This window comes from Melopsittacus undulatus, chromosome 7, assembly GCF_012275295.1.
Source record: "Melopsittacus undulatus isolate bMelUnd1 chromosome 7, bMelUnd1.mat.Z, whole genome shotgun sequence".
Taxonomy (NCBI): domain Eukaryota; kingdom Metazoa; phylum Chordata; class Aves; order Psittaciformes; family Psittaculidae; genus Melopsittacus; species Melopsittacus undulatus.
Window position 1 is genome coordinate 9,837,260 of NC_047533.1, and position 27,605 is coordinate 9,864,864.

At 38.7% G+C, this 27,605-nt stretch overlaps 1 protein-coding gene across 6 annotated transcripts in view; it reads left to right on the top strand.

Annotated features, from left to right (window-relative positions):
* The window catches only part of MSANTD1 (Myb/SANT DNA binding domain containing 1), a 41,996-nt gene extending 20,491 nt beyond the window's left edge, over positions 1-21,505 (top strand). For 5 of the 6 annotated variants that reach the window (XM_031048461.1, XM_031048458.2, XM_031048459.1 and 2 more), the window contains 3 exons: positions 2,828-3,092; positions 11,718-12,002; positions 20,470-21,505. In XM_031048461.1, the coding sequence (XP_030904321.1) occupies positions 2,828-3,092; positions 11,718-12,002; positions 20,470-20,710 (791 nt within the window). In that variant the 3' untranslated portion in view covers positions 20,711-21,505. Of the gene's footprint in view, positions 1-915; positions 980-2,827; positions 3,093-11,717; positions 12,003-20,469 lie in introns of those variants that run through there. The other variant, XM_031048460.2, reaches the window with a different exon arrangement.
* Positions 21,506-27,605: the final 6,100 nt, after the last annotated feature.

Here is a 27,605-nt window from a genome sequence, read left to right on the forward strand (position 1 = left end):
AAGGCATGCGGAGTCTCCACAATTGATATCAATGACTTTCCCAGAGGAGGGGATCAAACCCAAGTCCTGGAAGCTTAGATTCCCCTCTGGTTCTGAGGGGAGGGGGATAAGGGAAGTATTATTAGAAAGCATTTCTTTTATATAGCAGATGTTAAATAGCACTATACCACTATATCAATCTGTCAATTACACTAATAGGAAACAGCATACAGAGAAGTTTGAGATGTGAATTGTACAGGGAAACACCAACCCCCTTCTGCAAGATCCCAGTTTGGGGCCGAGGGCTAGGCAAGGCCCCAGCAGATGGTGTGGAGCACAAGGAGCAGCCCTGTATATGCCAGGCACATGTGGATGAAAGGGGGGAGGAATGGCTGGGGACCATCACAGAAAGAACTTGTTGCAGCTTGACAGGTTCTCCCCCACCCTGTCCTGGTTGTTGTGCTTGAAACCAGATTAAAAAGATCTCTAAAGCAGAGGCCATACATGTCTTTGGGTTTTTACAATGGGTGTCTCTCACGCTATAGGTTTCTGCGGTGTTAATCAGCATGTTTAGAACCTAGGTGGATTAAAGTCTGGGAGGGGGGAAACGAATCTCTAGTTGATGATTAATGGTTGAAAAGCAAGCTTGGCTTTGCAGTGGCTTGCACTGGTCCCAAGTCAGACCCAGCTCTGTAACGGGAGACTGGTGGTGCTTTCCCCTTGGACACTTCCTTGCTTCCTTAGACTCATCCTGGTGATCCCCAGCCACTGGCTGTGAGTTTGGTACTGTAGTATTAACCTAACTGACTGGAGCCCGAGGTTAAGTGATGGGACTTGCAAAACGAAACAATAAATTAATAAAATGAATGTGTCACCAGCTGATCCTCTTCTGACCACCATCTGTCCCCTGATCATGTGGTATCTCCCAGCTGGCCACCCAAGAGACAAACCATGCAAGATCATCATCACAACATATGCTGCTATTTACACATTTTTAAAGGTAATAGTTGCTAGGCTGTCATATTAGTAGTTAAAAGTAGTTATTTGGAAGCTAGGGGATTTATTTTTCCTGTTTTAAGGAAGGCAGTGACTCAGCAGGTATGTTTCTGACAGAGACACACTCCAGAGGCATGATCAGTGGAAGTTCCTATGTGCAGTATATGCGATTCCCCCCCGTGTTTTACAGTATGCTGTTGTGCCTTTTGTAATGCACAATAGAATAAATAAATTAGGAAGAAGGCAACAATACTACAGGTTTTACTAGTGTACCTTTTAGGAACGTTATGTGTTCTCTTTGCCTTTTCCAGGATGCAAACCAAGCCGTGCATTTTTAAACTATTGTTAAGATCGAGGATGTGGTTATGAGAAGACTTACAATTTATAGGATACTTAAGCATTAAGGATTGAGGCACAGAACATTTCCTGGGGATTAACGACTGACTGGGTGAGCCTCAGGCCATTAACCCCTGCCTGTCATTAATCTTCAGGAAATGCCCTGCAGTGAGGTCGTTATTGCTGGTATATGCTGAAACAGAAAATGATAATAAGAAAGGTCCGTGGTTTATTTATTTATATTTTACATAACACAGTTGCATTGGGGCTGTAGGAAATTAACATCTTTCTCTTCAGCTGGCGGCACGGCTTGAATCAATGCAGTTTGTGCATCTCTCTCTTTTGTGAAAGGTTATTGCCAGATTGCAGGAGTGTGAGCAGGGGCAGAATGTGGCCCACTGCTTGTGTTGCACAATGTTTAATGCGTTGAGTAAGTGGTACTTCTCCTTATAACTGCTGGCAGAATTTAGCCCTATATAGAAACCAGCTCAAAATGCTTGTTTTACAGCAGAGCAATTTATTCACAGTTCTAAGCATCTCACAGCCTTTTTTTAACTCATTGAATAATCCTTTTAGGTTCCCCATAAAGCAGGTGAAATGCTTCTGCTGCAGTCCTAAGGCAGAACACAGGCTGCATAAATAGCATCTAAATTACTAGGAATACCAAATACACATACAGTAATACATACCTACAAAGGCAAATTCATACTGACAGGACTGCAGTGTGTGCTTATCAGCAGCAAAACATCTCGGGGATAAAAAAAACAAAAGTGGCTCTATATTGAAACTGTATATACATTTCTCTCTATATTTAAACACTTAAATGCTATTTTCTGCGTGTTGTTAAACCCAGATGCAGGCTCCTTTTTAATGAGCCTGCCTGCTTAAACATTTATTAGCTTAGAGATGTATAGTTTTCCGAAAGCTGGCTGATTCTTTTTGCAGCATATCTTTGCTAAAAAAAAGGCTTTTTTTTTTGTGTACATGGTCTCAGTCCTTGCAACCTCCTAGAGAGTCTGTCAAGGCGCAACTTAAAAGCTCGTTCAGGCGACCATGACCCCCTGCTAGCAGATTGTCTGCCTAAAAGGTAAGGGAAAGCTAAAAAAGAAGTAGAAACTTAAAAGTAGCTTCTCAAAGGCTGCATAGATCTTTTCTTTTTTTTTTTTTGTTAAACCTAAAGTGTTTAAAAGCTTTAATATTGATGGCCTGTCAACTTTGTCCTGATTCTTTGGCTTTCAGTTAAAAGGTTTTTGTTGTTGTAGCTTATGCAGTTGCTCTGTTGCTATGGAAACGTGACATCAAAATGACGTTTCTCTGTTTAAAAGCTTTTAACTAAATTCCTGCCTGTCAGATGTAGGCCCCATTTTGTGCACTCAAGCTTCAAGCTGTTGCAAAAAGGTTTCATATGTTCTGTTGTCATTCAAATTCTTTATCCACATATGCATGTCTTGCACTACAAAAACCCTAAACTAAAAACTCAATCTATATTAAGTGTCCTCTTTTAAAACCCTTTTAGGTCAGTCAGCAATGGCTGCAGCAGAAATTCCCAGTTACATTGTCTCTTCTCAGACTGAGAAACACAGGAGGGCCAGAAACTGGACTGATGCAGAAATGAGAGGTTTAATGCTGGTTTGGGAAGAATTTTTTGATGAGCTGAAACAAACTAAAAGGAATGCCAAAGTTTATGAGAAAATGGCTAACAAACTCTTTGAAATGACTGGAGAAATTCGCCACGGAGAGGAAATAAAGATAAAAATTACAAATATGACATTCCAGTACAGGTAAGCTTCAGTTAATTCTTTTTATTTTAAGAGATTTTAGCAGGGACAACGCAGTGATTTTTGCCTTTCAGCAAGAAGTCTCCTAGAGGAAATCTGTCGATAAAAGATTAAAGATTGTTCATATCGCTTTTAAAATTCTCTCTTGCCACTGCTGTTACGTCATTGTTAATTTTTCCCCCCATTTCATGTCAAACTCCTGGACAACTTTGTTTCGTTATAATCAGCTACCGTTGTAATGATGCAGAGGGATGGAAATGCATTTAGTGGGGGAAGAGCTTTATGGTTTTTTCCTCTTTGCTGAGGGGACTGGTGGTGGTAGCCTGGCAGCAGCTCCTTGCAGTGAAACTCCTGCAGTTTGAAGTGGCCAGTGAGAATCGGGAATGCAAGGCAAAGTTTTAAAAAATAACTGCAGAGAATATCATGTTTTTTGGGGGGGCTGAAGCGCCTGGATTTTGGTCTCGTGAGTTGAAGGGTTACGCTTCACGGGGCCAAGAATAATTGAACGTCTTATTACTGAGTGACACATATTGCTATAATTATAAGCAGCAGCAGCAGCAGTGAAAGAACTATTATATCTGCAGAGAGAGAATCAATGTGCACCGTCAATACTGCTCCAAAGGAGCCGGGGGGAGGGCGGAGGTGTCTACAAGGGGATGATAAAGAGCAGGCAGTGTTAGTCAGGAGGGGAAGTTGGCTTTAGAAAACACCAGGCAGTTGTGCATTTGTTGTTTGCAGGGGGGCAAGATAATTAGAACTTAACAGAAATATTTGCATATCTTCCCTCCTCCCTCCCCCCCCCCTTTTTTTTCCTTGAATTCTTATCTGTGTGAGGCACAAACTGCTTCACACTGGAAATCCTGAGTGGTGATTTCAGCTATGTGCTTGTAATGCAAGAAAATCAAATATGCGACTCTTTCATTTAATCTCTCCTCAAAGCTTGTATTAATAATAAAAAAGGTTATTACAGCAGGCAACCATGTTAAAACTGCTCGCTTTTCTGTAAGGCACCCTTGCTGTATTTAATGCAGAGACTACTCATCAAATAGAAAACTAGGGAAAATCCTGTAAACCCCTTAACTTTGAATGTCCTCCTTCTGCATTCGTATGATCCGCAAGCATAATCTTTAACGTCATTTCCCATAATATTAAACTTCATGTTTTGCAGCAAATGCTAATGTCTCCGAAATGTTTCACTAACCCGCTGTAATCCTTTGCAATTTTCTTCACCCAGATTGTAGAGGAGAAAGCTGGAAGTAAGCTGAATTTTTGCCCAGCATCACCCAGAAATTCAGACTCAGATGCAGATTTAGAAGTCGGGAGTTGCTGGTTACCAGGCCTTTGCTTAGTCTGCTAAATCTGCTGTCCTCCCTGATGGGAAATGTATTTCGCAGCACCAAGATTTTACAGGTGTCTAGCAACACTGCATTATATTTAAGTGCTGTAATTGCCAAGTGGAACAGGCTATTTCTGTCTGGCTTTGTTCTAAATTTTCAGCGTTGTCATCAGTTAGACCATCTTAGCTCTTCTAATTAATATACTTTAAAGTTGTATCGGAGGAAGGGAGGAAACAAAATCACCCCCATGCACTCTGTGTGTGTGTGTGCAAACAGCACTTTTTTGTTGTAAATCCTTCTTATGTTTCTGTGAACTTCTACGATTGCTTCTGTGGCATGTTGTCATGCTGCTTTTCTGTTTTGCAGTGCACTGCAGCTCCCTGCTTATTGATTCAGATGCTAATTTAGGAGAGTTAGGAAACTGCCGTGCACTGTCACGGTGCTGTTTCATTTTGTAATCTTGAATATGAAATGCATCTTTCTTATTGTTTGTTCTTATCCAAAGCATGCCTGTGTGCTCTGCTTTCAAGGCGAGGTGGGAGAGAGAACAGCAAAGAACAAAAGCTATGGCTTATGATTTCTCATTTTCTTGGCACTTTTTGTTGGTGTGTGAGGACAGGAAATGTTGTGATGAAACTGGAAATTATATGAGTTGCCACCGAGTGCTGGCTTTGCTGTGAGACAGCTGAGTTTTAATCCATGTTTTGGTGCCTGCAGGATACTTGGGGAAGATGCTTTACCTCACTGCATTTCTGGGCATCATTGCTGCACTGTGATATAAATTGAAAAAGGAAGATCCTGAGAGTGGGAAATGCTCTATTTTGAGATACTTTGTAGTGATTGCGTAGGGCTTGTAAGCATGACCTGGGAAAATGTAGTGCCAGTAGCAGGGACGAGGAGGTTGTTCTACACCCGAGGGGTTATTTCTTCCCACCACTTCAGGGTCCTTTACTTTCTTAGACAACTCTTTACAGCGTTTCAAAGCTGTTATAATCTCTAATCTTACTTTAATAACCCTAAATGAAAGGAATTAGAATATTTAATAAGATCATATTATTATTTAGCTATGTGCCACAATTTTATAAAGAAAAATAAAATTGCTGTCCTACAAACTGCTATATATATGTATAAGCATATATACCTACATTTGTATTTTTTTTATACAAGAAAAAGCAGTAATTGAACATTTCTACTAGCCCATTCAGTGTTAAAAGTGTTATCACTGGCATGTCTTATCTTGGGACATCTCTTGAAACAGATGCTAATGATATGAAACATTAAAGGATCTAAAGTAGAAAGCAGTTAACATGTTTATAATGGTGTTTTCCAGTTTCAGGATCCCAGAGCATTTTAAGATAAAGCTCTATAAATTACTGTTTTGCTTACTTTGCTCAGGAAAAGCCATTACTCATTGTCCAGAAAAGTAAGACAAACATTCATAGGTGTAAGGGAGGAGCATTTCTTAGCCAGTAATTAATCAGTGCAGTTGCTGGAGCTAATGCAACTACGTCCATGCTTATGGTGGCTCAGAGCTCAGTATGGGCTCAAAGCCCAAGCATTCACACTGCGTCTGGGTGCGTTTGGATCCTATGTGTAATGTTGTGCTGCCAGATAAAGTTAGTTCAGGTGTAGTGTGGTGCGCGTGAGCATCTGTCACAAAACAATTCTAGGGTGATCATATCCCATTCCTCTACATCAGAGGTAAAAACATTACTCAGATATTAAAATGCCATTATAGAAATCTATTTTATGGCATTATTTCCTTCTTGAATTCTTGTGTTTATTTCTGACTGCCCTATATTTCAACGAGGTGACAAGAGAATGAGAAGATGTTTAGAAAACACAATTAGGCTGAGATGTGGAAAGCTTTCTTTATTAAGAGAAATGGAAAAGTTTGTGACTCGCTTGGAAAAAAGGTAAAGAAATATAAAGGAGTTCTGGAGGTGTGTTAAAAATATACAGTACTGTTTTCAGAGTATAGAGCAGGTATTTCTTTTGCCATAATACAAGAAGTTATTTATTGGAATTGCAAGAAGTTAGTCATAAAATAGTTAGTCATATAAATGTGTATAACACCACATAATAAGCACATGGAACTCATTACCACTGAAAATCATTGACACCAAGAGAGTGGTAGGTTGTTTTATTATTATTTTTACTAAAGATCAGGTTTATTAAACTGAAATACAGATGCTGTTTGTCTTCAGATTAGACAGAGTTATAAAAGACAGTGAGTTTCAGGATATTATTGACAGTTGATGGAAAAGTAATCAAGTGTCTTTATGTGCAAATGTGCCTCCCAAACCTGTCCATCAAAATGATTGAAGTATTTAGCACTGACCTGTGTCAGAGGTGAGGCAGCAGGACAGTGGGCTGACCTGGGAGCAATTGCTGTATTCCTTTGCATTACTGTAGTCCAGGTGCACTTGGAGGAAACTATTCAGGGAAAAATATACCATGACCTGAAATAATTCTTATGGGAGTCTCAGTGTATTAAAGAACCATTTCATCCACCATGGAAATGTGCCTGGGTGGAAAATTCTGCACAGCACCATAGGTGGAAGGAAAACTGTTTTTTGCAGGTACCTTTGAAGAAAATTCTGCTTTTAGGAATTGCTGTGGTATCCAAGATATCTGCTGTGGAAAGGTCAGCCACCAGGATTTTAATGTTCAGTTTTATAGACATCTGTGTAGTGAGCTGTGTGAACCTCCCTATTTATCCGCCTTGGAAGGAGGAAGGGCTGAGTCAATGCCTGCTGGAATTCAAAGTTAAACTTTCTGATGTGCTGGTCATCAAAAGTTTTGCTGAGATTAGCAAGCCAGCTCTTTCAGTTTAGCATTACTTAAGAGTAAGTGCTGAATTCTTGCTATTATGTAGGCTACTTAGGGCATTCAGCACATATGGACCTGTAATTACTCCTTCTGAAAGAAGCTGTCCCGTCACCACTAATATGCTGATCTCAGTGTGTAACAGTGCACTGTATCTGTTGTTATATTTCCACTGACATGATGCACACTGGTTTATAGAAAGGAAAAGGGTTTGTAAAGCCTGCACAGGGGGCCACAGTTTTGACTGACTCCTTCTGATGTTTAAAAATAAGAACTGTGTGAATGTAAATTTATTACTTTCAAACCCATCACCCTCCCCAAAGCCTCCAAACCAGGATGCAGCTGTTGCTTTCTGATTTGAATCGCAGTCAATTAATGTTAATGATTGGTAAATTTGAATCAGTCTCATGATTTGAATAAAAGATTAGTCTAATTTTTTATTTTCATGTGTACATGATAGCAATTAAATGTTGCTGCTTGTGTAATCTGTTGCTCTACTGTGACATTAAACAACTGGAATATTTGACCTCTGTTACAGCAAGTAATAAAATATAAACACAGCCAAATTACTGCAGAAAGTTGAATTTGAATATTCTACTATCTTCCTCTTTAGTTTCAATAATTTATAGGAGATGCACAACTTAGGACTGTACTTTCATACATCTTTCTTTTCCTCACCATTGATTGGTTCACGAACAGTTGCTATTTATTATTTATTTTGAAAGCTTCTCTCCGAAACCCCAGGAGATGGATCTTGTATCCATTCCTTAAGGCAAGTAGTAATATCAAACATTGTAATAATAATAAAAAAGCAATACTGTTTTGAGCAAAGCCTAAAAAAAGAGTCAAGTTAGAGATTGTGTGGTTTTTACTGACTAAATAACGGTGATTTAAAAAATGCTTTAGAACATAATATTGTAATAATCTTATTTTAGATGGTGGATTAATAGACACAGAACAAAGTCTGAAGAAAGGTCAGTGGCAGCAGGAATTACTCATCTGTTGTCTCAGTTCATTCAGTGAAGCGTTTTGGCAGCAGGATCTCAAGGCCCATAAATTCATTCACTTCTCTGCAATAAGGAAAGTAACCAACTTTCAGATTACCTGGGTTGACAGTGGTTTTCATACTTCAGATATTTGTCCACTGGAGACTTGACTTTGATTCTTGAGTTTTGGGAGGGAGTTCTCAGTTGCCTCTGCTCTCAGCTGGTTTTTAATAGAGCCTCATGAAACAGCAACATGAGATAAACTCACTGTGGAGTTAGTTTGTGAGCTCTGCTGACTTTCTCAGTTACCACTGTTTCTTACCTAATCTTTCTGCCTGGCTTGCTCACACAGGCAGCAATTTGCCCAGTTTCAAAGTGTTGAATGTTTGGCTCATCTTCCTTTCTCATTTCTGGACTGTTTCATCCCAGCCTTACCGTTGTCCTGTTTCTTTTTAAGGGCTTTATTTTTCATTAAAACAGACCAAAACACAGAGACTCAAACAAAGAAAACCCCAACTTCACACTGTGAATGCAACTAAGACCTGCTATGATCAGTTATGGTATTGATATTAATATTACAAAGTTAGCCATTTGCTTTGTTTTTAGAATCATAGAATCATAGAATAGTTAGGGTTGGAAAGGACTTTAAGATCATCCACTTCCAACACCCCTGCCTCATGGGCAGGGACACCTCACACTAAACCATGTCACCCAAGGCTCTGTTCAGCCTGGCCTTGAACACGTCCAGGGATGGAGCATTCACAGCTTCCCTGGGCAACCCATTCCAGTGCCTCACCACCCTAACAGTAAAGAATTTCTTCCTTATGGCCAAGCTAAACTTCTGTTTAAGTTTTAACCCGTTACCCCTTGTCCTGTCACTACAGTCCCTAATGAATAGTCCCTCCCCAGCATCCCTGTAGGCCCCCTTCAGATACTGGAAGGCTGCTATGAGGTCTCCACGCAGCCTTCTCTTCTCCAGGCTTCTTTTTACCAGAAGGCTAAACCGTCACTACTATTGCGGTGAATGTTCTTCCTCTTTTCCTTCACCTGCAGCTTTCCTAATTCTTTTCCAAAGGACTGGCACTCCCTCCCCCCTTATCTTCACATCTCTTCATCTATTTCATCCTTTTTTCTTTATGTATGAGCCAAACACTATACAGGTAGATGGTTGCTTCTGGTGCTGCTTTTAAGCTAACAAAATTGTCTTGCCTACCTCCTGGTAGTGATCCCTTTTTTTTAGCCCAGAGCTACGGTAAGCAGTCAGAAGTGGAAGAATTAGTATTCATTCAATTTATTCAGAGGCAGAGAAATACCTGGTTTTATATAGCTGCAATTCTACAGCTGTGTGGGCAGATGATAAACAACAACTCTTCCTTTAAAATCATGATAGTTTTGTAAAGAAATGGGATCTGGGGTACACAGCTGGGCTCAAACATAGAAACCAAAGTACTGACTTGCTCAGGCAAAATACCTGCTCCTGAAAACTTCATAGAAACTGGTTTGGGCAGATGGGAACCTTTCAAAAGGTCACGTAGTCCAACCCTCATGCCATGGGCAAGCACATAATCAACTAGGTCAGGTTGTGAAGAGCCCCATCCAACTTGACTTTGAATGTTTCCAGGGATTGGGGCATCTACCACCAAATCATGGCACGGCTGAGATGTGCATACATACGGCTTTTCGCTGTCTGGCCCGTGGAAATGACCAACCATGGTGAATGTGTTGCAGCTAGCAGCTGAGGATAGTAATGTTTTAAACCCCATTGCTTGAATGTATTTATTTCAAGATGGGCAAACAAATGTGGAACATGGATTTGGCTAGTAGCTTATAATGGTTTAATTGATACATTTTTCATGCAAATAGCCTAAATAATTGAACTAAAAATAATAGATATCAAATGGTAGTTGCTGTCAGCCTTGTATTTAGCTATTTTGTTTTTGTGCTGGATGTATATATGCGTATTTGTAGGTTGTGCTAAATATTCTCTGACTATGAAGCCACAGCAGTAGGTTGCAAACATGTATGAAATTAAAATTTTGAATGCATAGAGGGCATAAAAATCTGGATGGCTGAGGAGGCTTTGCTGTGCAGGACTGTGATGTGCATTTCTAAGTAGCTGGAAAAGCTCACCAGACCTTGCAAGAACAAGGGAAAAAGAATCAAATGGCTTTAAAATCTAAGCAAATCTTACTGCTTTTTTCACTCACTGGTGGATTTCCCCTTACCCTAGGCTAAATGCTGTCTAAAAGGAAGAACTTGAAGTTCTCACTTTTAAGTTTGGCACCATTTTTATCGTGTTTACATGTTATTTAATTCTATCCTTTGCAGGACCGGTGTGGGCAGGATGGATTCTGAGGATGAAAAACCTGAAAGGCTTTGAAGGGGGTGGGCCAGGTGTCCAGGAATAGTTTTTATCATTTTTTCTGCATGTGGAAAGCTGTGAGAATTAGATTTGGTTCAGCTTTTTGTTAATTTAAATGAAATCTGGCTTATGAAAATGGAGCATTTGTCACTGGTCTTGCCTTTCCTGTCTTATTACTTTGCTGCATTTTGATTTAGAGTAGCAAGATCCAAGCTGGGAAAGGGAAATAGAAAGGAAGTTTGGAACTGTAGCTGGGCACTGGAGTTTACTTGAGATGTACAATTCATTTGTATACCTCACTTTTATATTACTCACTAAAAATGAATAAAATAAGAATGTGTACTGAGTGGGATAGAGGTAAACATTGGCTTAGGAGTAATTAATAGGTCTCATAATAAGATGCATGTGAAAGACAAGTTCATGGTTGATACTCCTTTCACTGTCACTGTAATTGTTTTGTGCATGCTGTTTATAATGCAATATTAACTGTTTTTGTTAGGATTATTTCTGTAAATTAATTAAATTCTATACTTTCTCCTATGCTGATTATTATTCTGTAACAGATGAACAGACATCCACCATCTCATGGTTGTTATTAGGATGTTTACCTAGGCAATCCAGAGCTTTTGGGCAGTATTAGGAAAAGGATATGGATTATATTTATAGTCACTTTTATTCATCATGGAAAAGAAATATTTATTCTTGAAAGCATGGAAGGACAGGGTTGCCCAGAGTTTGGATAAGGTCATGATGTATTGCCTACTCTAGTTGTCAGGGACTGCTGTCAGATTGATTAACCTGGCACTCTGTAAGGGGAAGAAAAATTATTCTACAAACAAAAGTATGGTTTCCATTATAAGCTGTAATGATCTTTATTTGTATTGAATTTCATTTGGGGTTTACATGCAACTTTTAATCACAGGGCAAAACTAGGAAGAGAAAATGAAAGGCGTCATTGGAGATTAAAAGAAAAAAATGTCTGATTTTGTTCTCATGAAAAGTATTCAGTTTGACTCCTAAATGTGACCAGAACAAATGTTTTGAGACAGAAGATCTGTAAGAAAAGTACCTTCATAAGAAAACAAACTTTAATGTTGTATGCCTTTTCTTACAGGAAATTAAAATGCATGACTGACAGTGAAACTGTTGCACCTGACTGGCCTTACTACAAAACCATCGATAGGATATTATCCAAAGTGACAGACCACAGCGATGTGAAAATGCATGAAAACCAGCAACCAGGTCCTTCCACATCACAGACAGAGGCCTCGCAGTCTCCATCAGCCAAGTCTACACCTCTGTATTTGCCATATAACCAGTTTACATATGAAGGAAGGGAAGAGTGCTTTGAAGATGAACACTCAGAGAGTTCGTCAAGCTTACTTTCTTACAAGCTGAGGTAGTATCTATTTTCCCCCCTTTTTTGTGTTTCACAGAATGAATTGGGTCTGCTATGCAAAGAAGACACCCTAGCTTGTTTTTCTCAGCAGCTGCTGTATCTTTTCTGTAAATCACAAATGAGATCTGTTCCCCTCTCTCAGCCACTTCATTGAACTAGGGCATTTTCTTTATTCCTTTACGAGAGACTGGAAGGGAGTAGGAGGACCGGGGAAAAAGTTGTGTAATATTGCCAAAACTCAGCATGCATGTCACAGCTCACATGAGGTAGAGTGTTCATTATAGGAGTATAGGCATGTTCAAGAGAGCCCTGCAGTGCGAGCTGAGATATCACATACAGTTTAGATGATTTTTGGCATGCTCTAGTTTTGCTTTTTGTATGAGTATGAAATTTCTTTGGCTTCACCTATTATTAAAATAGTGAAAAGATGCCAAGTAAATATTTCCGTGGACACCGAAGTGCTACTCACACCATTTGAAAGTGCATTGCAACATTTTAAATACAATTGAGAATGTCACTTTTTCAAAGTAAATGCTAGTTAGAGAATGCAAACATCTGTTCCCTTTTCTTGATAAGATTGGAGTTCTCTGGAAGGCAGCGTTTTAACAAAAGGCAGGGTTGTACACTTGATACAATTTTTAGACTTTACTGGTCTCAATTTTCACCCAGAGTGGTGTGAAATAAGAGCTCATTACAGTTTTCTGGCAGGAAAAACAGTTGGTCCTAGAGATCCTTATCGTGAGCCTGTGAGGCTTTTACTATAACAGTGAAATTATCTGTCAGTCATGCAACTGAGAAGGTGTTGAGCTGGAAGAAGAGCCAACCTAACAAGAATGGATTATTGATTCCAGGCCTACTCTTGGATGAATGAAACTAGGGTAAATTCATTTAATCACTCAATCAAATAGCCCTCAAATAGCTGATTATTATTTAAAACTTTTTTTTTGGCAACTGAATATATATTAGGGTTTATAATTCTTGAACTGTAGCAGCCTTTTTGTTCACAATCAACAATTGTTTTTTTATCCTAGTTCAAAGTTGAGCAGTAAATACCACTTCAGAGATTAATATAACATTTCAGGTGAGCATTATGATCAGATTAAAAATTAGAAGGCACTTGTGATATTAATGTGGTGAGTATGTGGGAAGAGAAATGATATTTCTGTGGTGGGGTTGACCTGTTTAATTTACCCTGGTGAATGAGAGAAGAGTAGGGAATTCTTTCTTGACCAGAAGGAAATGCACTGCTTGCTAATGATATCAGCTGGGTTAAAATCACTTAGAGCTACTAAGGGAAAGGCAGATAGTTCTTTTAGAGTTACTAACGGTAAATCACGAACTGAGAAGCAATTTTCAGCTTATGCAATTAGTGTGTCATCCTGTAGTTGAAAACCACTTTGAAATAGTGAACAAGAGAGAAAAGAACTCCAGTACAAAACCTGGGTCCATCTTTTCATTTTTGTAAATGCCCTTGGCCCTAAACGGTACACAGCTGATCTGACGAATTTAAAAGAGGAACTAAAGACAACACTGGGATTTGAAATTAAAAGAACGTTTCAGGTCATTAATTTCTCTCTCAATTTTTGTACTTTACAGCTATGCAAACCAATTATTTTGAAATGTATTTTGAAAAACACACACATATATGTATGTGAAATACAGAGGCATTTTACAGCTGTATACTTTAAAACTGTATATGCCTTATTTTTCTGTGCAACAGATTGCACAGTTCAGTCAGCTGTGCAAAGTAAGCTTATGCTATGGGATTTTTTTCTTCAGTAATAAAAATCATAATGTTATGGCAACAGTGGCTAGTCAAGAAAACCTCAATCAATACTCTTTTTTAAAGCCAACTTTTAAACTTCTGAAAACTTTAGTACTATTCCTTTAAAATCTCAAGTACAGTATTTGAATCCCAGCTTCCTGTTTGCCACAGTATCCTTGACCATAGGAGGATGCTACTTGGCTACATAAATTATGACTTAAAAAAAATATTGAATTTAATTTATGATAGAGAAATATGCCAAGATTTATACTTCAACGAATACATACACACTCTTAAGCTAAAAATAGTCAAAACTGTGTTTCTTTGTGTTTTGTTTTAAGTTCTTTGACTTTGGGATAGAATTTTGCTAATTAGTGGCAATACAAGTATTGTGGGATAAAATTAATCTTTATTTTTGTTGCAATTTTCAGATGAAGAAAACATTTGGAATCCCCATTTTCCTTTAATGGGAATTTGTTTAGTATTGTTCTGCCACAGCTCTTGGGCTTCAACAAAGCTAGTATTGTACTGCAGTGTCCATACAGCAGCTGACAATAATAGAATCATTCTGTTATTGCCAGATAATAGAATGCAATGCGTTAGAGCTTAAACTTTTAAAATCAAAATTCCTGACACCACTGTAAATGACTTTTTATCTAATTGAAAACTGTTTTTTTTCACCCTGTGGACTAATTCATAGTCTCTGTTTTCATTGTTAAAGTAATGACAGAATGTAATTACACAGACTGAGAGCATGGTTCAGACTTCATCTCTTCTGCCATTTATATTGTACTGAAGATGGGGGTGAAAGAGTTACTTTTGTAGAGTGATAGACCATAAGAAAACCCCTGTGTCTCTTGGTCTGACTTCTTGCTAAATACCATCCATATATTTAAATTCAGTTATTCTGTTGCGGAGCCCAGAAAAGTTATAGAGGGAGTTGTGTGATACATTTCCCTTAGCAGAGGACAACTGCATCCTCTATTTCTTTGTTTCTGTGATTCATTTGACTCTTGGAAAGTTTTTAGGTATCTAGCCTAGAATTGATACATTCAGAAGATGGAGAATTCACTTTTCTTCATAGGGATCTATTCCAGTGATTAAATCGTTGCTTGAATCAGTGTCTTGTTTCTAATGTGAATATAGTGAATTAAACTTTCAGATGTTACTTCTCTTTATCTTTCTTTTCACTATATTGGAGACCCTTTCAGTATTTTTCACTTTTCGCTCCAAGGTAGTTGTGTGCCATGATCGTACCAACTTTGCTATTCTTTAATTTTTAAATGTAGATTGAATCATTTGGTACAGAAGGTTTACCCACAGAGAAACAGTAAGAAGGGGTAACATAAATTAACCAAGGCATGAATTGTTTAAAAGAAGTGCATTAAAACTTGGTGAGGATTCTAATTCAGGAAATAACAGTTTTGGCAAAGCCTTTAATCTTTCTAAAATTATGCGATGGCTGTTTAAAATCTGAATGGGCAGCATCTACAAAGAAGTTTGAGCTTTAGGCTATGCGCATTATGTCATGCATCTTAACTTATTATGCAGAGTTATCATAGCAAGATGCTTTGCCCAGGCTCCAAGCCATTTTTGTGGTTCCTTTTTAAACCTGACTTCAAGGATGAGCCTCATTAATTCCTAAATGCATTTGGCTGTATTTGAATGAGCCTAGTTTACCAGAAGATCCAGGTTGCCTGATCTTCAGTCCTCAAACTCTTGAGGATTGTTGTGCCATCTCTAATATTAATATTGCTTATTTCCAAATAATTGTTAACTATTTTCCATGAAGATATGGATTATGGAGGTCTAGTCAGATTTGTACATAGCTAGAAAAGCACAAACAAGCCAGAAACAGCTGTTAGCTGTTGAAAGTCATGGATTCCAGAAACTGATGGAGCTGGAGACCCATTTGACATGAAATAGTCAGAAAGGAAGAACTGTTTTTATGGTTTTGTGGAGGTGATACGTTTTGGTAGACAGATTACTCTTTGCATTCAACTCTTGCTTCATTAATTATTCACACACACTCCTGAAATGAGCCTTATGTGAGTGCAGGCAATCTATCAAGGAACTTTTAATTAAACAGTGAATTAAATTGATCTTAGATAGGTAGACAACAAATTCATTTGAGACTTGCCTAATATTTTGCCTAGTTACATCTGGAGGTTTTACTTAGCTCCCCCTGGTCTCCAGTACACACTCATTTCTGGTCAGCATCCTAGATGAGATGGAATTCCCTTGGTTCATTTCCTTCTTTTGAATCCTGCATTGCCTGTTTTAGAGCATAATGTGTAAATAACTCGGCAAGGTTCTGCTTGGAACACGGTCTCAATGACAAAGCTCTTTCACTCTTCATTTGTGCAGTCAGGAGAATGCCTGTGTGGATTCTTTTGGAAGCCCCTTGCCATAGACACTAGAGGCCCAAGAGTATCAGAGGATTGTATCTGAGGTCCTGGATTTCCGAGCCCCCTCTTTCTTCCAGATCTCAAAATCCACCTTCAGAGACCAGGCTTAACAGAGGCTGTGGATGCTGTTGGGATCTGTTGCACCCCTATTGTCCCAGAGGTGTTGGCTGCAAAGGAATCATAGACTCATGATTGGTGTTTGCTACAAATCAGCAAATGCTGACCATTTCTTATGCTCATGCCTATAAGTAGCCAAACTATTTGAGGATACTGACGCTGGTGGGTTACTCAGTGCTGAACCTGTATTCCCATTTCTGTTTTCCTCTTGACTTTCTGTTGTACAAATTTATTGACACTGGAGTGCTGTCTTTGGCGTGCTGCTCAGGAGACCTAGAACTTCTCAAGAAAGATGGCTCAGTGTCTGAGGAAACACTTCAGTATTCAAGTAACTCCTTCAGGCATCACTGGATATTTTACATTGTTCCATGGTGCTGAGGGTTCTTTATTCGTAAATTAGATTCCTTAGATCCTTCTTTTGTAGACCTCTTCTCAAGAGCTCTCCTTCAAGAGCTATTCTACAAAGAGAGGATTGTAAATTCCAAGTCTATGTACTCGTGAGTGATCATAAAACTCTCATTACTAGTCACTATGGCTGGAGAGGAAAGGAGATTGGGAACACCACCAAAGCCAGGGATATCTGAAATTTCTTTTCAATGAAGACTAATTACTAAGTTGTGTTTGTTAATTGTAAAGAAACAGAGAGAACACTTAAGAGACCTTGAAGAATCCTTGTGCCCTGGCTTTTGGGGGGACTTTTTTGTTCTGAAACCTGATGTGAGTACTTGTCAGTGAGTGCTTTCTCAGCTACTGGCAGAATACAGATATTGCTGACACAGTTCTCCAGGTAGCTGCCATCACCACCATTTTGCCTCTCTTTCCTCTCTGTAGCTGCCCAAGACAGTTATTGCATTGGATGTATAGTTATATATCTTATAGGCTTTTTATGAACCAAATTTAACTGAAAAACAGATAAAATTCTGTACAGACACAAGGAAAACGTTTCAAAGATTTTATTTTCCCTTCTCTTAAAAATAAGGCTCATTTTAGGTCTTTTCATCTAAATTACTACATCTAGTTTTTTATTTTAATGGCTTTTTTTTTGGCCTCTATTGAAATTAAAACCCACACGGCAGCCACAATTGCCAAGAAAGTCCTGCAATGTTCAGTGCAGCTCAGTACCACTGACATGCCCCAGATTTTCTCTCTCATTCCTTATTAAGGACCATTCTCACCAGGGCTTACTTTGACAAGACACAAGCCCTCTTGTGGCTCTAGGAGCCAGTTCTTACATGTTTCAGGCAGGAGGTCTTACCATAGCTACTTTCTAGTACTGTGTAGGGAAGAGGATAGAGATCGATTGCATTTTCAACATTTAAATCGTCTGGGAAGATAGGTTTAAATTCAGAAGGTGTCTTTAGCTGAACTAATACCATCATTTCAAAAAGTTTCTTGCTCAGCCTATCAGAAAGCACGTGTTCTTTGTGGATGGGAGTGCAGTGATGGGAGCCTTGGAATAACAGATTCAGTGTTGTCCTTAGATTGTTGTAGACCTTTTCCACTTGCTTGACCTCTCTGAGAACCACATATAAAATCATCCCAGCCCTTAGAGATAATGAGGGCAAACAGAATTTGCAGTCAGCCAAGACTCACTCTTTCAGGATCATCTGGCTGTGATAATCTCAGTGATCAGCTGCAAGTTTGACTCACAGTTTGAGCAGAGCAGTATGTATTTATTTTATGCACATTTATTTGATGCTCAGAATCAAATATGATATAGAGAACCTACAAAAGTGAGTTTATTTTGTATACCTTCCAAAGTTTTCTTTAGCATAATGGTGATGACTTCTCCTTTCCCTTAGCATTTTTATAGCAGTGTAATGGTGATAAAACTCTTTGAATTGTACAAGTAAATTTAAAGTCTTGGATAATCTGAAAGCCAGTGGTCTTTGTTTGCTATGTTACTGTACATTTAAAACACATTTAAACAAGACTGATGTTTTTTCTTGCCTGTGCATAAGGGGACAGCACATGCAAATGACTAAAGAGTACTCACAGTTTCCCTCAAGAGCAATTATATTTTTTTCCCTCTAAGATTTTGATAGCATTTAATTTAATCCACTTGTTTCTTTTCATAGACCTCACTCTTTTTGGGCAATTGCACTCTTGAATGTCAAGGGGCTTCTGTCTTTTTGTTGTATTTGCATTAAGTCTTTCAGGTGCTTAGGATTGTTTATTTCTCTTTCTGAGAGATCTGAATGTCACAGTCACTGTTGCACAAAGCGTGTCAAGTAGGATAAAAATGTGAATGAAATTATGATACAAATCTGCCACAGCTCAATGACCTCCCTCCCTTTCTTCGCATTAATAAAAACACATTCTTCAAGAGTTCAAGTTATCCTTGTTCAAGGATGCCTTGAAATCTGCAAGGTGTTGACATGGCATATGACTCACAACTGTGCCATCTCATTACTGCATCCTACCTAGAAAGGATACTGCATTTGGCAGAACATGGCTGAGATTGCTCTTTGCATGAAGGGACTTAAAAGGCCTATCATTAGATAACTATGATGCTGGGGAACCCAGTCTGAAGTTAGAAAAAGTGTGAATGAACATGTGGACTATTATTGAAGTTAGAAAAGAAGTTACCTGGCTGTAGCTGAAGGTTTTGAAAATGTGCAGTACACTTCCACTTTCACTTGTTACTAGGATAAAGAAAATGACCTCCACCTCACTACAACTGCCTTTCAGGTATTTTTAGATATCAATAAGGCTCCCCCTGAACCTCCTTTTCTCGAGGCTAAGTAACCCCTGTTCCCTCAGCCACTCCTCATAAGACTTGTGCTCCAGACCTTTCATGAGCTTCGTTGTTCTTCTCTGGACCTGCTTCAGCACCTCAATGTCTTTCTTGTAGTGAGGGGCCCAGAACTGAACACATTGTTCAAGGTACAGCCTCACCAGTGCCCAGTACAGAGGGATGATCACTGCCCTGCCCTGCTGGCCACACCATTGCTGATACAGGCCAGGATGCTGTTGACACAAGCTGGCTCATGTTCAGCTCCATTAATCAGCACCCCCAGGTCCTTTTCCACTGAGCAGCTTTCCAGCTGCTCTTCCCCAAGCCTGTAGCATTGCATGGGGTTGTGGCCCAAATGTAGGACCTTGTTGAACCTCACACAAAAATGGCCTTGGCCCATCAATCCAGCCTGTCCAGATCCCTCTGCAGAGCCTTCCTGCCCTCCAGCAGATCAACACTCCTATCCAACTTGGTGTCATCTACAGACTTATTAAAGGCACACTCAATCCCCTCATCTAGATCACTGGTAGATATTTCAAACAGAACTGATCAGTGCTGACTCTTGGGAAACACCACTTGTGACTGGCCACCAACTGGATTTAACTCCATCCACCACCACTTTTTGGGCCCAGCCCTCTAGCCAGGTTTTTACCCAGCAACAGTACACCTGTCCAAGCCATGAGCAGCCAGTTTCTCCAGGAAAATGCTGTGGGAAATGGTGTCAAAGACTTAGTTCAAGTCCAGGTAGACAACATCCACAGACTTTATCTCCTCCATTAAGAAAAGAAGGAATCTTGTAAGCCTTATCTTCCTAAATTTGTATGTTGTTTATAATGTTTTGTGATTAAATATATAAATAAGCGTTCAGTGCAAGGGCTAGTTCTGAGACTAGTATTCTATAGTGGGACCAGCCTTACTTACGTGATGGTTTAAAAAACAAGCTTTAACTTACACCACACATAACAGTGCAGCACTTTCTCTGTGTGGGATGGTTGTTGCAGCTTTAAAATTGGAGTTTTAATGGCCAAATAAGCAAAATTTGGCCTCTCCCAATACAGTTTATAAATTCAATATGTAAGGGAAATCAAGATCAAAAAAAAACACCTCCCCCCAAAATGATGCCTTGTTTTCTTCATGGAAAATTCTTATTAAAACCAATGAGATTTAAAAATTGTGGTTTTTTTCCTTGGGTTTTTTTTTATTTACTATTATTTTCTTTTGGGATTTTTCAGCCTGTTAGACTATGCAAGTAAGTAAGTAATTCACATTAAATACTTATGTTTTGGCATGAACTTGAGAGGGGATTTATTGGAGAGCACAGAGGGGTTTAAAAATAGGACTATGCTGTGGCTAGGCCAAGAATGTAGTATAGAATTTTAGGTTCTAACATAGGTTTCTTTTTATACAAATGAGTTTAATTAACAAATATTCACATTTCAGAGCTGAAGAAAGACCAGTTAAGAAAAGAAAAATGCAAAGCTGCAGTTTCCAAAAGAAGAAGCTAAAATTAATGGAGGCCATGTTGGAAGAACAGAAGAAGTTGAGTAGAGCTATGGAAGAGACCTGCAGAGAAGTGCGCAGGATTCTGGATCAGCAAAACATCATTCAAGTTCAAAGCTTACAGTTACAGGAGAGAATGATGAATCTACTGGAAAAAATGATCTCCAAATCTAATGTGTAGTTTGCTTTGTGAATGCCTCTGAGATTACTATTGATATAATAGATATCCCCTTACTGCACACCGTATGTGTGTCTGTTGCCCTATTCCCAGGTTTTCCATGGAAATTAAAACCCTAGTGTAATCTTAGTTAAGCAAAGAGAGCAGATAATGCAGAATGAGAGCTATCCAGTATGATAAAATTAGTGCAATATATGCCTAAGTTGAATTATTTTTATACAGAAAGGTTAAGGGTTGAATAGCTCTGGGAACTACCTATTTATGCCTAGGTCAGGTACTGTTTTACAAACAGTGGCATTGTACATTGCTTCACATCAAGGACTATAGCTTGACCTATTGTAGAACAAAATAGTGCATTTCTAAACATGGTAATGACATCTTGACTTTGCTGATGATTAAACCCTGTTTTGAAACGTACATTGTACAAGTGACCTATGGCTCTTGTGAAGAGCTAGTTGGGACCATGAGATACATAATTTTAAACTCCCTGCCTGATATTAATAGTACTCTAAAGTATTAGGTTAAAAATAGTCTATTCAAATACACTTTTGATATAAAAAGAAACCCCTCAAACCATCTAACTATATACTGAATACTAAAATGTATAGAAGATACTTGAAATTGCTTTTGATATTAAATGTTTAATTTTTTTCATTATTAACTGGAATCTGTTGACTTAAAGAACAACCAGCAATGAAAATTCTCATTTATTCTCTATCACAAAAGAAAAATATTGTACTGTGTGTATATACATAAATATATATAATCTATCAAATGAAATAAAGAAAAAGAAGAAACTTATTTATTATCGCTGGGCAGATACGCATCGGGACAGTGAAAAATACTGGGAGAGGTAACCATAGTCGAAGGCTTTTAATCCTTATTTGCAGTGTAAATATCTCCTATACTGATGCCCAAAATATAGAAATGGAAGTAAAGAAGAACACTCAACACCCCTGTAGTGGTATTTGCTCTGGCACAGCTTCGGTGTGCAATTAGATGTTCTAAGGTGTGGTCTGCAAGGCAGATCAACACTGATACACCACAAGAGGGAGCCGGAGGCATAAAGGATTGTATTTTAATTGTTGAAGTCCCAGCAAGTGTTCGGTTCCTTAACGAAATATGACATTGAAATAATCTTCAATATAAATTCAGAAATTCGTTGGTTGAATTTCCTATATACCATTCCTTTTTGAGTCCTCCTTGAAAATCGTATTTCTGCTGCTTTCAATGTATTTAAAGATTGAAGGTTAGATTCAGGTCTAGAAAGTATACAATTAATGTTAGTACTAGGAACTCAGGACATTTTCCATTCTCACTATTAAATAATAACCACTCTTGAAACTTTGTTTTCAAATGTGTTTGCATTTTCCTATATAATTTAATGCACTGGTGCCTAAGCTAATGTTAACTAAACTAGTTTAAACCCCAGATCCAACCAATTAATCTGTAATTATGGTCGGTGAAGAGGATAAAGGTTATACTCACCAAGCAAATTAATAATATGTGGAAATATTTCTTAGAAGATCCTGCAGGTATGAAGATTAAGAATTATTAAATACGTAAATGTGGCCCAGTTCCTACAATTTAATTCACTATAACAAGATAATGCAAATGTAGAAGAAGACTGAACCTGCAGGAAAATGGTGGCTGCTGAAGTAAAAGCTTTTAAGTAAGTTTCCTTCACTCCACCTTTGCTCTGGTTGATTGGGTGACTGGAAAAGGGGCAATTGTCTGGTGTGTTTCTGCAAAGATAGGATCATAGCTGACATCAAAAGTGAAGTTCCAAATACTTTTTGTATGGAAACTGAATGTCATATCTGGAAGATAATCATGAAACTTTATTATAACTCTGTCTGCAGAACTACTCTTAAAAGTAGGACTATTCCTAATGTCATATGGGTGACCAGAACACTTGCCAGAGCACTGTCATACAGGCATATAAGAGAGAGGGAATATATGTTGTGTGCTTTGTCATAGTTTTATACATACCAGATGTTCATCTATTGGGTAGGCTGATATATCCATGTCACAGTGTTCCTGACACTTTGTTTATAGTAAGATATAAAGAAACTCTTCCCTAATGCCATGGAGTTATTTACTGATATTATCTACTTGAATCTTATAGCTATTAAGTCCAGTTAATAAGCAATAACAATGGCAGCAGATTTGAACCTTGCACCTTAGAGTAGATAGCCTCTCTCATTGCATGCTATGAGAATTACAATTCCAGTGCTGTAGGAACACAGGGATGGAGGAAATTCGCTGATTCCTTCCCTGCTAGCACAAGCAACCATATGATATAATCCTTTTTGTAAATGTGTGGACTTGTATCTTAAAATGAATTACATGTTTTGTTCCAAGAATTATATGAAGAGCTGCATTACAGCTGGGTAAGCTGCAATTTAGAAGATTGCTTCTAGGATTATTCCTGGTCAATTTATACTAATTTCTTCTTGTATGAACACTGTGATTTTGCTGCTTTCTGTAGTGTTTACTCTTGAGAACCAGAGGTCGAGTCCCATGCAGCCCTTCTTCAGAGAATAACACTCTTTTGTAAGGTAGGGATTATTCTGATGGCTGTTTTGCTGATTTTGTTCTTTGAGTTCATCCTTTTTAAAGATGAATGACCAAGATGATACACAGCATTCTAGATGAGACTTTGAACATTGTCTTACATAACTGCATTAAAGGAAGTAGTGTTTTCTGGAGATTGTAAGATTCTGTTTCTCTATAAAACATCAATTTTGTAGTAGTTAAATCCAGAAGTTTAAAACCTCTTTAACAAAAGGCTTTATTTCCATCCTTCTGGGTTATCTGTTTTCTAGCCCTGTTTTTATCCAGAGAGTGAGCACAGCACTGCTTTAGGCAAAGAGAACTAGTTTCATGTATGACAGAATTTTTCTAAGACTCTTTTTGGCAACAGTTTGAAAAGTCCCTCCCTACCCATAGTTTCTTTTTTGCTGCTGTTTTGTTAGTTTCAGTAAAGACTAAGCATTTACTTGAACAAATACTTTGAGTGATTTTCCTGTGTGTTTGGAGGTTTTAGTTATTTTTTGTTGTATTGTTTTATAAGTTAGGCATAGATTTCTCATCTGTCTGGGACTGTTAGCTGCAGGTAAAGACAATTTAAATGTCTGAAATATTCTGACTAATTTTAACTTGAAAGACCTGCCTAGAATTAAAACACTTGGTACAATTCCTGGTTTGGCAAAACTGAGACACTGCTGCTGTGTCTATACGAGTAGGGAGTTTAGAGTGTAATAAGTATTCAAGCAGAGCACATCAGGGGTTACTGAAGTTTATCACTGTAACTATGACATTAAAGGAACTCCCTCGTGCCTTCTCAAAGTGTGATCAACAAATAAACTGTTGCATAGGAAAATAAATTCCTTATTTTCAGGGTAGTAACAGGGTCAGCACAGTACGATATCACTTTCACTAAATGGAGTGCCTGTATCACATAAACACACACAGATGGTGAAAATGGAAAAAAATAAGGGGAGGAAACTCACTGCCTGGAGGCAGGTGACTTTGTGAGTGATGTAAAAATAGAATGAAATAGAACCTGAGGAGGCAGATGAGAAAACAAAACATTGAGAAACACGCAAGCAATTGAGAGGCGGATTGTGATAAAAGGAAAGACAGGAAAAAATATGTTGGGCAAAGGGGTAAAGTAAATGCTTCCACAAAAAAGCTGGTAATGACAGGGGTGAGAAGGAACACAACATTTTAGAAGACAGGAAAGTGAAAATGGAAGGAAAAACATAAACTTGAAGGGGAAAAGTTCCATTATGAAGAGCTAACACTACTGAAGTTCTGTGTATTTTAAACAGATAACTCCAAAAGATAACTTAGACAAGTTATAAATAGGATACAGTGAAGAGTGACCCTATCAGAGAAAAATAAGCCTCTGGACAAATATTTGGAAGCAAAAATATTTTTCAGAAACTCACAAATAGCCATTAAGTAATCTTTATGAAGATCCCATTATAATTAAACTGCATTTTTTCATGTTGGTATTAACAATTTGCTGCTTAAAATAGTTTGTGACTTCTATTCCTTGAATTCAAATTGGAGAAGCATTTTAAGATTTCATTTTATTTCAGGCCCTGCCAAGGTTAACAGTTATCCACAAAACCAGGCCATATATTTATGGACATGGAATGTCTTTTATAATGTTCTCTGTAAACAGCTATCTCTCTTGGAAAGTACAAAATCAGCAGAAAAACACATGTCCAGAATTCCTAACTTATTTTTCCAGATTTAATCTGCTCAATTCAGCAGAGGCAAGAAGAGTTTATAACTCTGTAGCCTTACCCAAAATTGGCAGCCTGGTTCTGTGAACAGTCTCTTGTACTAAAGTAAATGGGACTACTCGAATAAATTTATTGAACTCAGTATATATGTTTGCAGGATCAGTTTCTATGCTGATAATGTGAAAGGCAAATTTGAAAAAGAAATTTAGGAACATTTGGTGGTGTTATGCAGCAAGTAAATACTAACCATCTGGTCTCTAGATTGCTAATCTATTTCCCCTGATTTTATGGGTAGCATACTTCCTGTGTGTGCAAGCTTGAGACTACATCATTAAACTTTTGTGTTGATCTTTTTTTTAGTGTTTTAACAGAAATATTTAACTTACTTTGCCATTTTGGAGAGGGGGAGAAGTTTGTTCCAATGCATAAATTTTCTTGATGGAAATTCTTCATTCTCCTACATGTTATTTTAAGGTGTTTTATATAAGGATGAATAATTTCAAGTATGTTCTTTGAAAAACAGACCAGACATCCGCAGTAAAAGATGTGCAGTTATATGGAGTTGACTAATTACTACAGACAAGATCTCAGTTTAATCCTGGTTGAAAGTTATGTCATAGAACCATAGAACACCAGGTTGGAAGGGACCTCAAGGATCATCTACTCCAACCTTTCTTGGCAAATGGACAGTCTAGGCAAGGTGGCCCAGCAACCTGTCCAGCTAAATCTTAGAAGTGTTGAACATTAGAGAATCCACAACTCACTGGGGGGATTATTCCAATCGCTGATGTTCTCATTGTGAAAAATTTTCCTCTTGTGTCCAATAGGGATCTCCTTAGAAGTAACTTGTGCCCATCACACCTCTTCTTTTCCATTCGATTCCTTATAAAAAGGCAGTCTCCATCTTCTTTGTAGCCATCCTTTAAATGGTGTTAAGGAACATGGTGTTAAGGTGTCCCCTGAGCCTTCTTTTCTCAAAGCCAGACAAACTCAACTCTCTTAGCCTTTCCTCAGGTGGCTTCCCAGTCCTTTAATCATCTTTGTGATCCTTCTCTGGGGCCTGGTCTCTCTCCAGCCTGTCCACATTGATTTTGTTCAGTGAGCACCAAAAATGAACACAGTATTCCAGGCCTGACAAGTACTAAGTAGATTGGGACAATGACATCTTTCTCTCTGTTGGTGATGCCCTTGTTGGGTAGCATCCTCTTGGCTTTGTTTGCTGTCACTGTTCACTCATATCAAGCCTGTTGTCCACTGGGACCCATGGTCCCTTTCCACAGTTCTGCTCCTGAGCTGGGTAAATCTCAGCCTGTGCTACACTCCTGGATTATGTTTTCCCAAGAGCAAGACCTTACACTTGTTAGCCCACTCTTCCAGCCATACCATGTCATGCTGCAGGGCGGCTCTCCCTTCCTGCATGTCCACTTACCCACTGAGTTTGGTGTCATCAGCAAACTTTATCATGGTACACTTGATCATCCAGGTCACTTACGAAAATATTAAGTAGCATTGGGCCTGTCAATCCCTGGCAAACCCCACTTCTGACAGATTGCCAGCTGGAAAAGGATCCATTTACCGCCACCCTCTGGGTGCAGCTGGTCAGACAGTCCCCCACCCACTGCACAGACCACTTGTCAAGATTGTAGCATGTCAGTTTCTCCAGGAGGGGGCTGCAGGAAACTGTATCCAAGTAGAAAATGTCCACTGCTCCCCCTCCATCAATCAAGAAGTTTGTCAAGCACGATTTGCCCCTGGTGAATCCGTGCTGGCTTTTCCTAATCACATGATTTATTTGATTTGTGATAGCTGCCAGGAGGATTACTTTCATAACCTTCCCAGAGACTAAGACTCGACTCATAGGCCCTAATTTCCTGGATCCTCATTTAAGCCCTTCTTGTAGATGGGGGTGACATAAGCCTTCTTGCAGTCTTCTGAGACATCTCCATGATACCTCAAAAATTACAGAGAGCACCTTGCAACAATGGCAGCCAGCTCTCTTACCTCCAGGTGGAAAATTTCAGGGCCCATCGATTTATAGGAGCTAAGCTCCTGTACTAGTTCATGTACCAACTGTTCCTCCACTGACAGTGGGTTTGTGTTTGCATCAACCTGGATTCTTGTTCCCAAGGCCTGGGACTCAACAGTGCTAGTGGACGCAGAGGTGAAGAAACTGTTGAGAACTTCTGCCTTTTCAGTGTTGTGGGGACTAATTCAGCTTTCATGTTTAACAGTAGGCCAATGTTTTATTTCTGCTTGCTGTTGACATATGAAGAACTCTTTCTTGTAGTTTTTGACATCTCTGGCCAATTTCAATTTGAGCTGAGCTTTTGCTTTTCTAACTGCACCTCTGCACATTCTGGCAATGTCCTTGTAGTTCTCAATGGATATTTGTCCTCTCTTCTATCTCTGGACACTCCTCTTGGCTTTGAGCAGACTCAGGAGCTCACACTTAAGCCAAGGGGGTCTGTTGCCTGACTATGTCCCTTGTCTTTAAAGGTGATGAACTGCTTTTGTAATTCCAGGAGAATGATACTTGAAAAACTGTGAGTGTTTGCTAACTCCTTTACCCTCTATGGAAGCTTCCCATAGAACTCCTCCAACCTCAAGCTGAGGTTTGCTCTTCCAAAATCCAAAGCCTT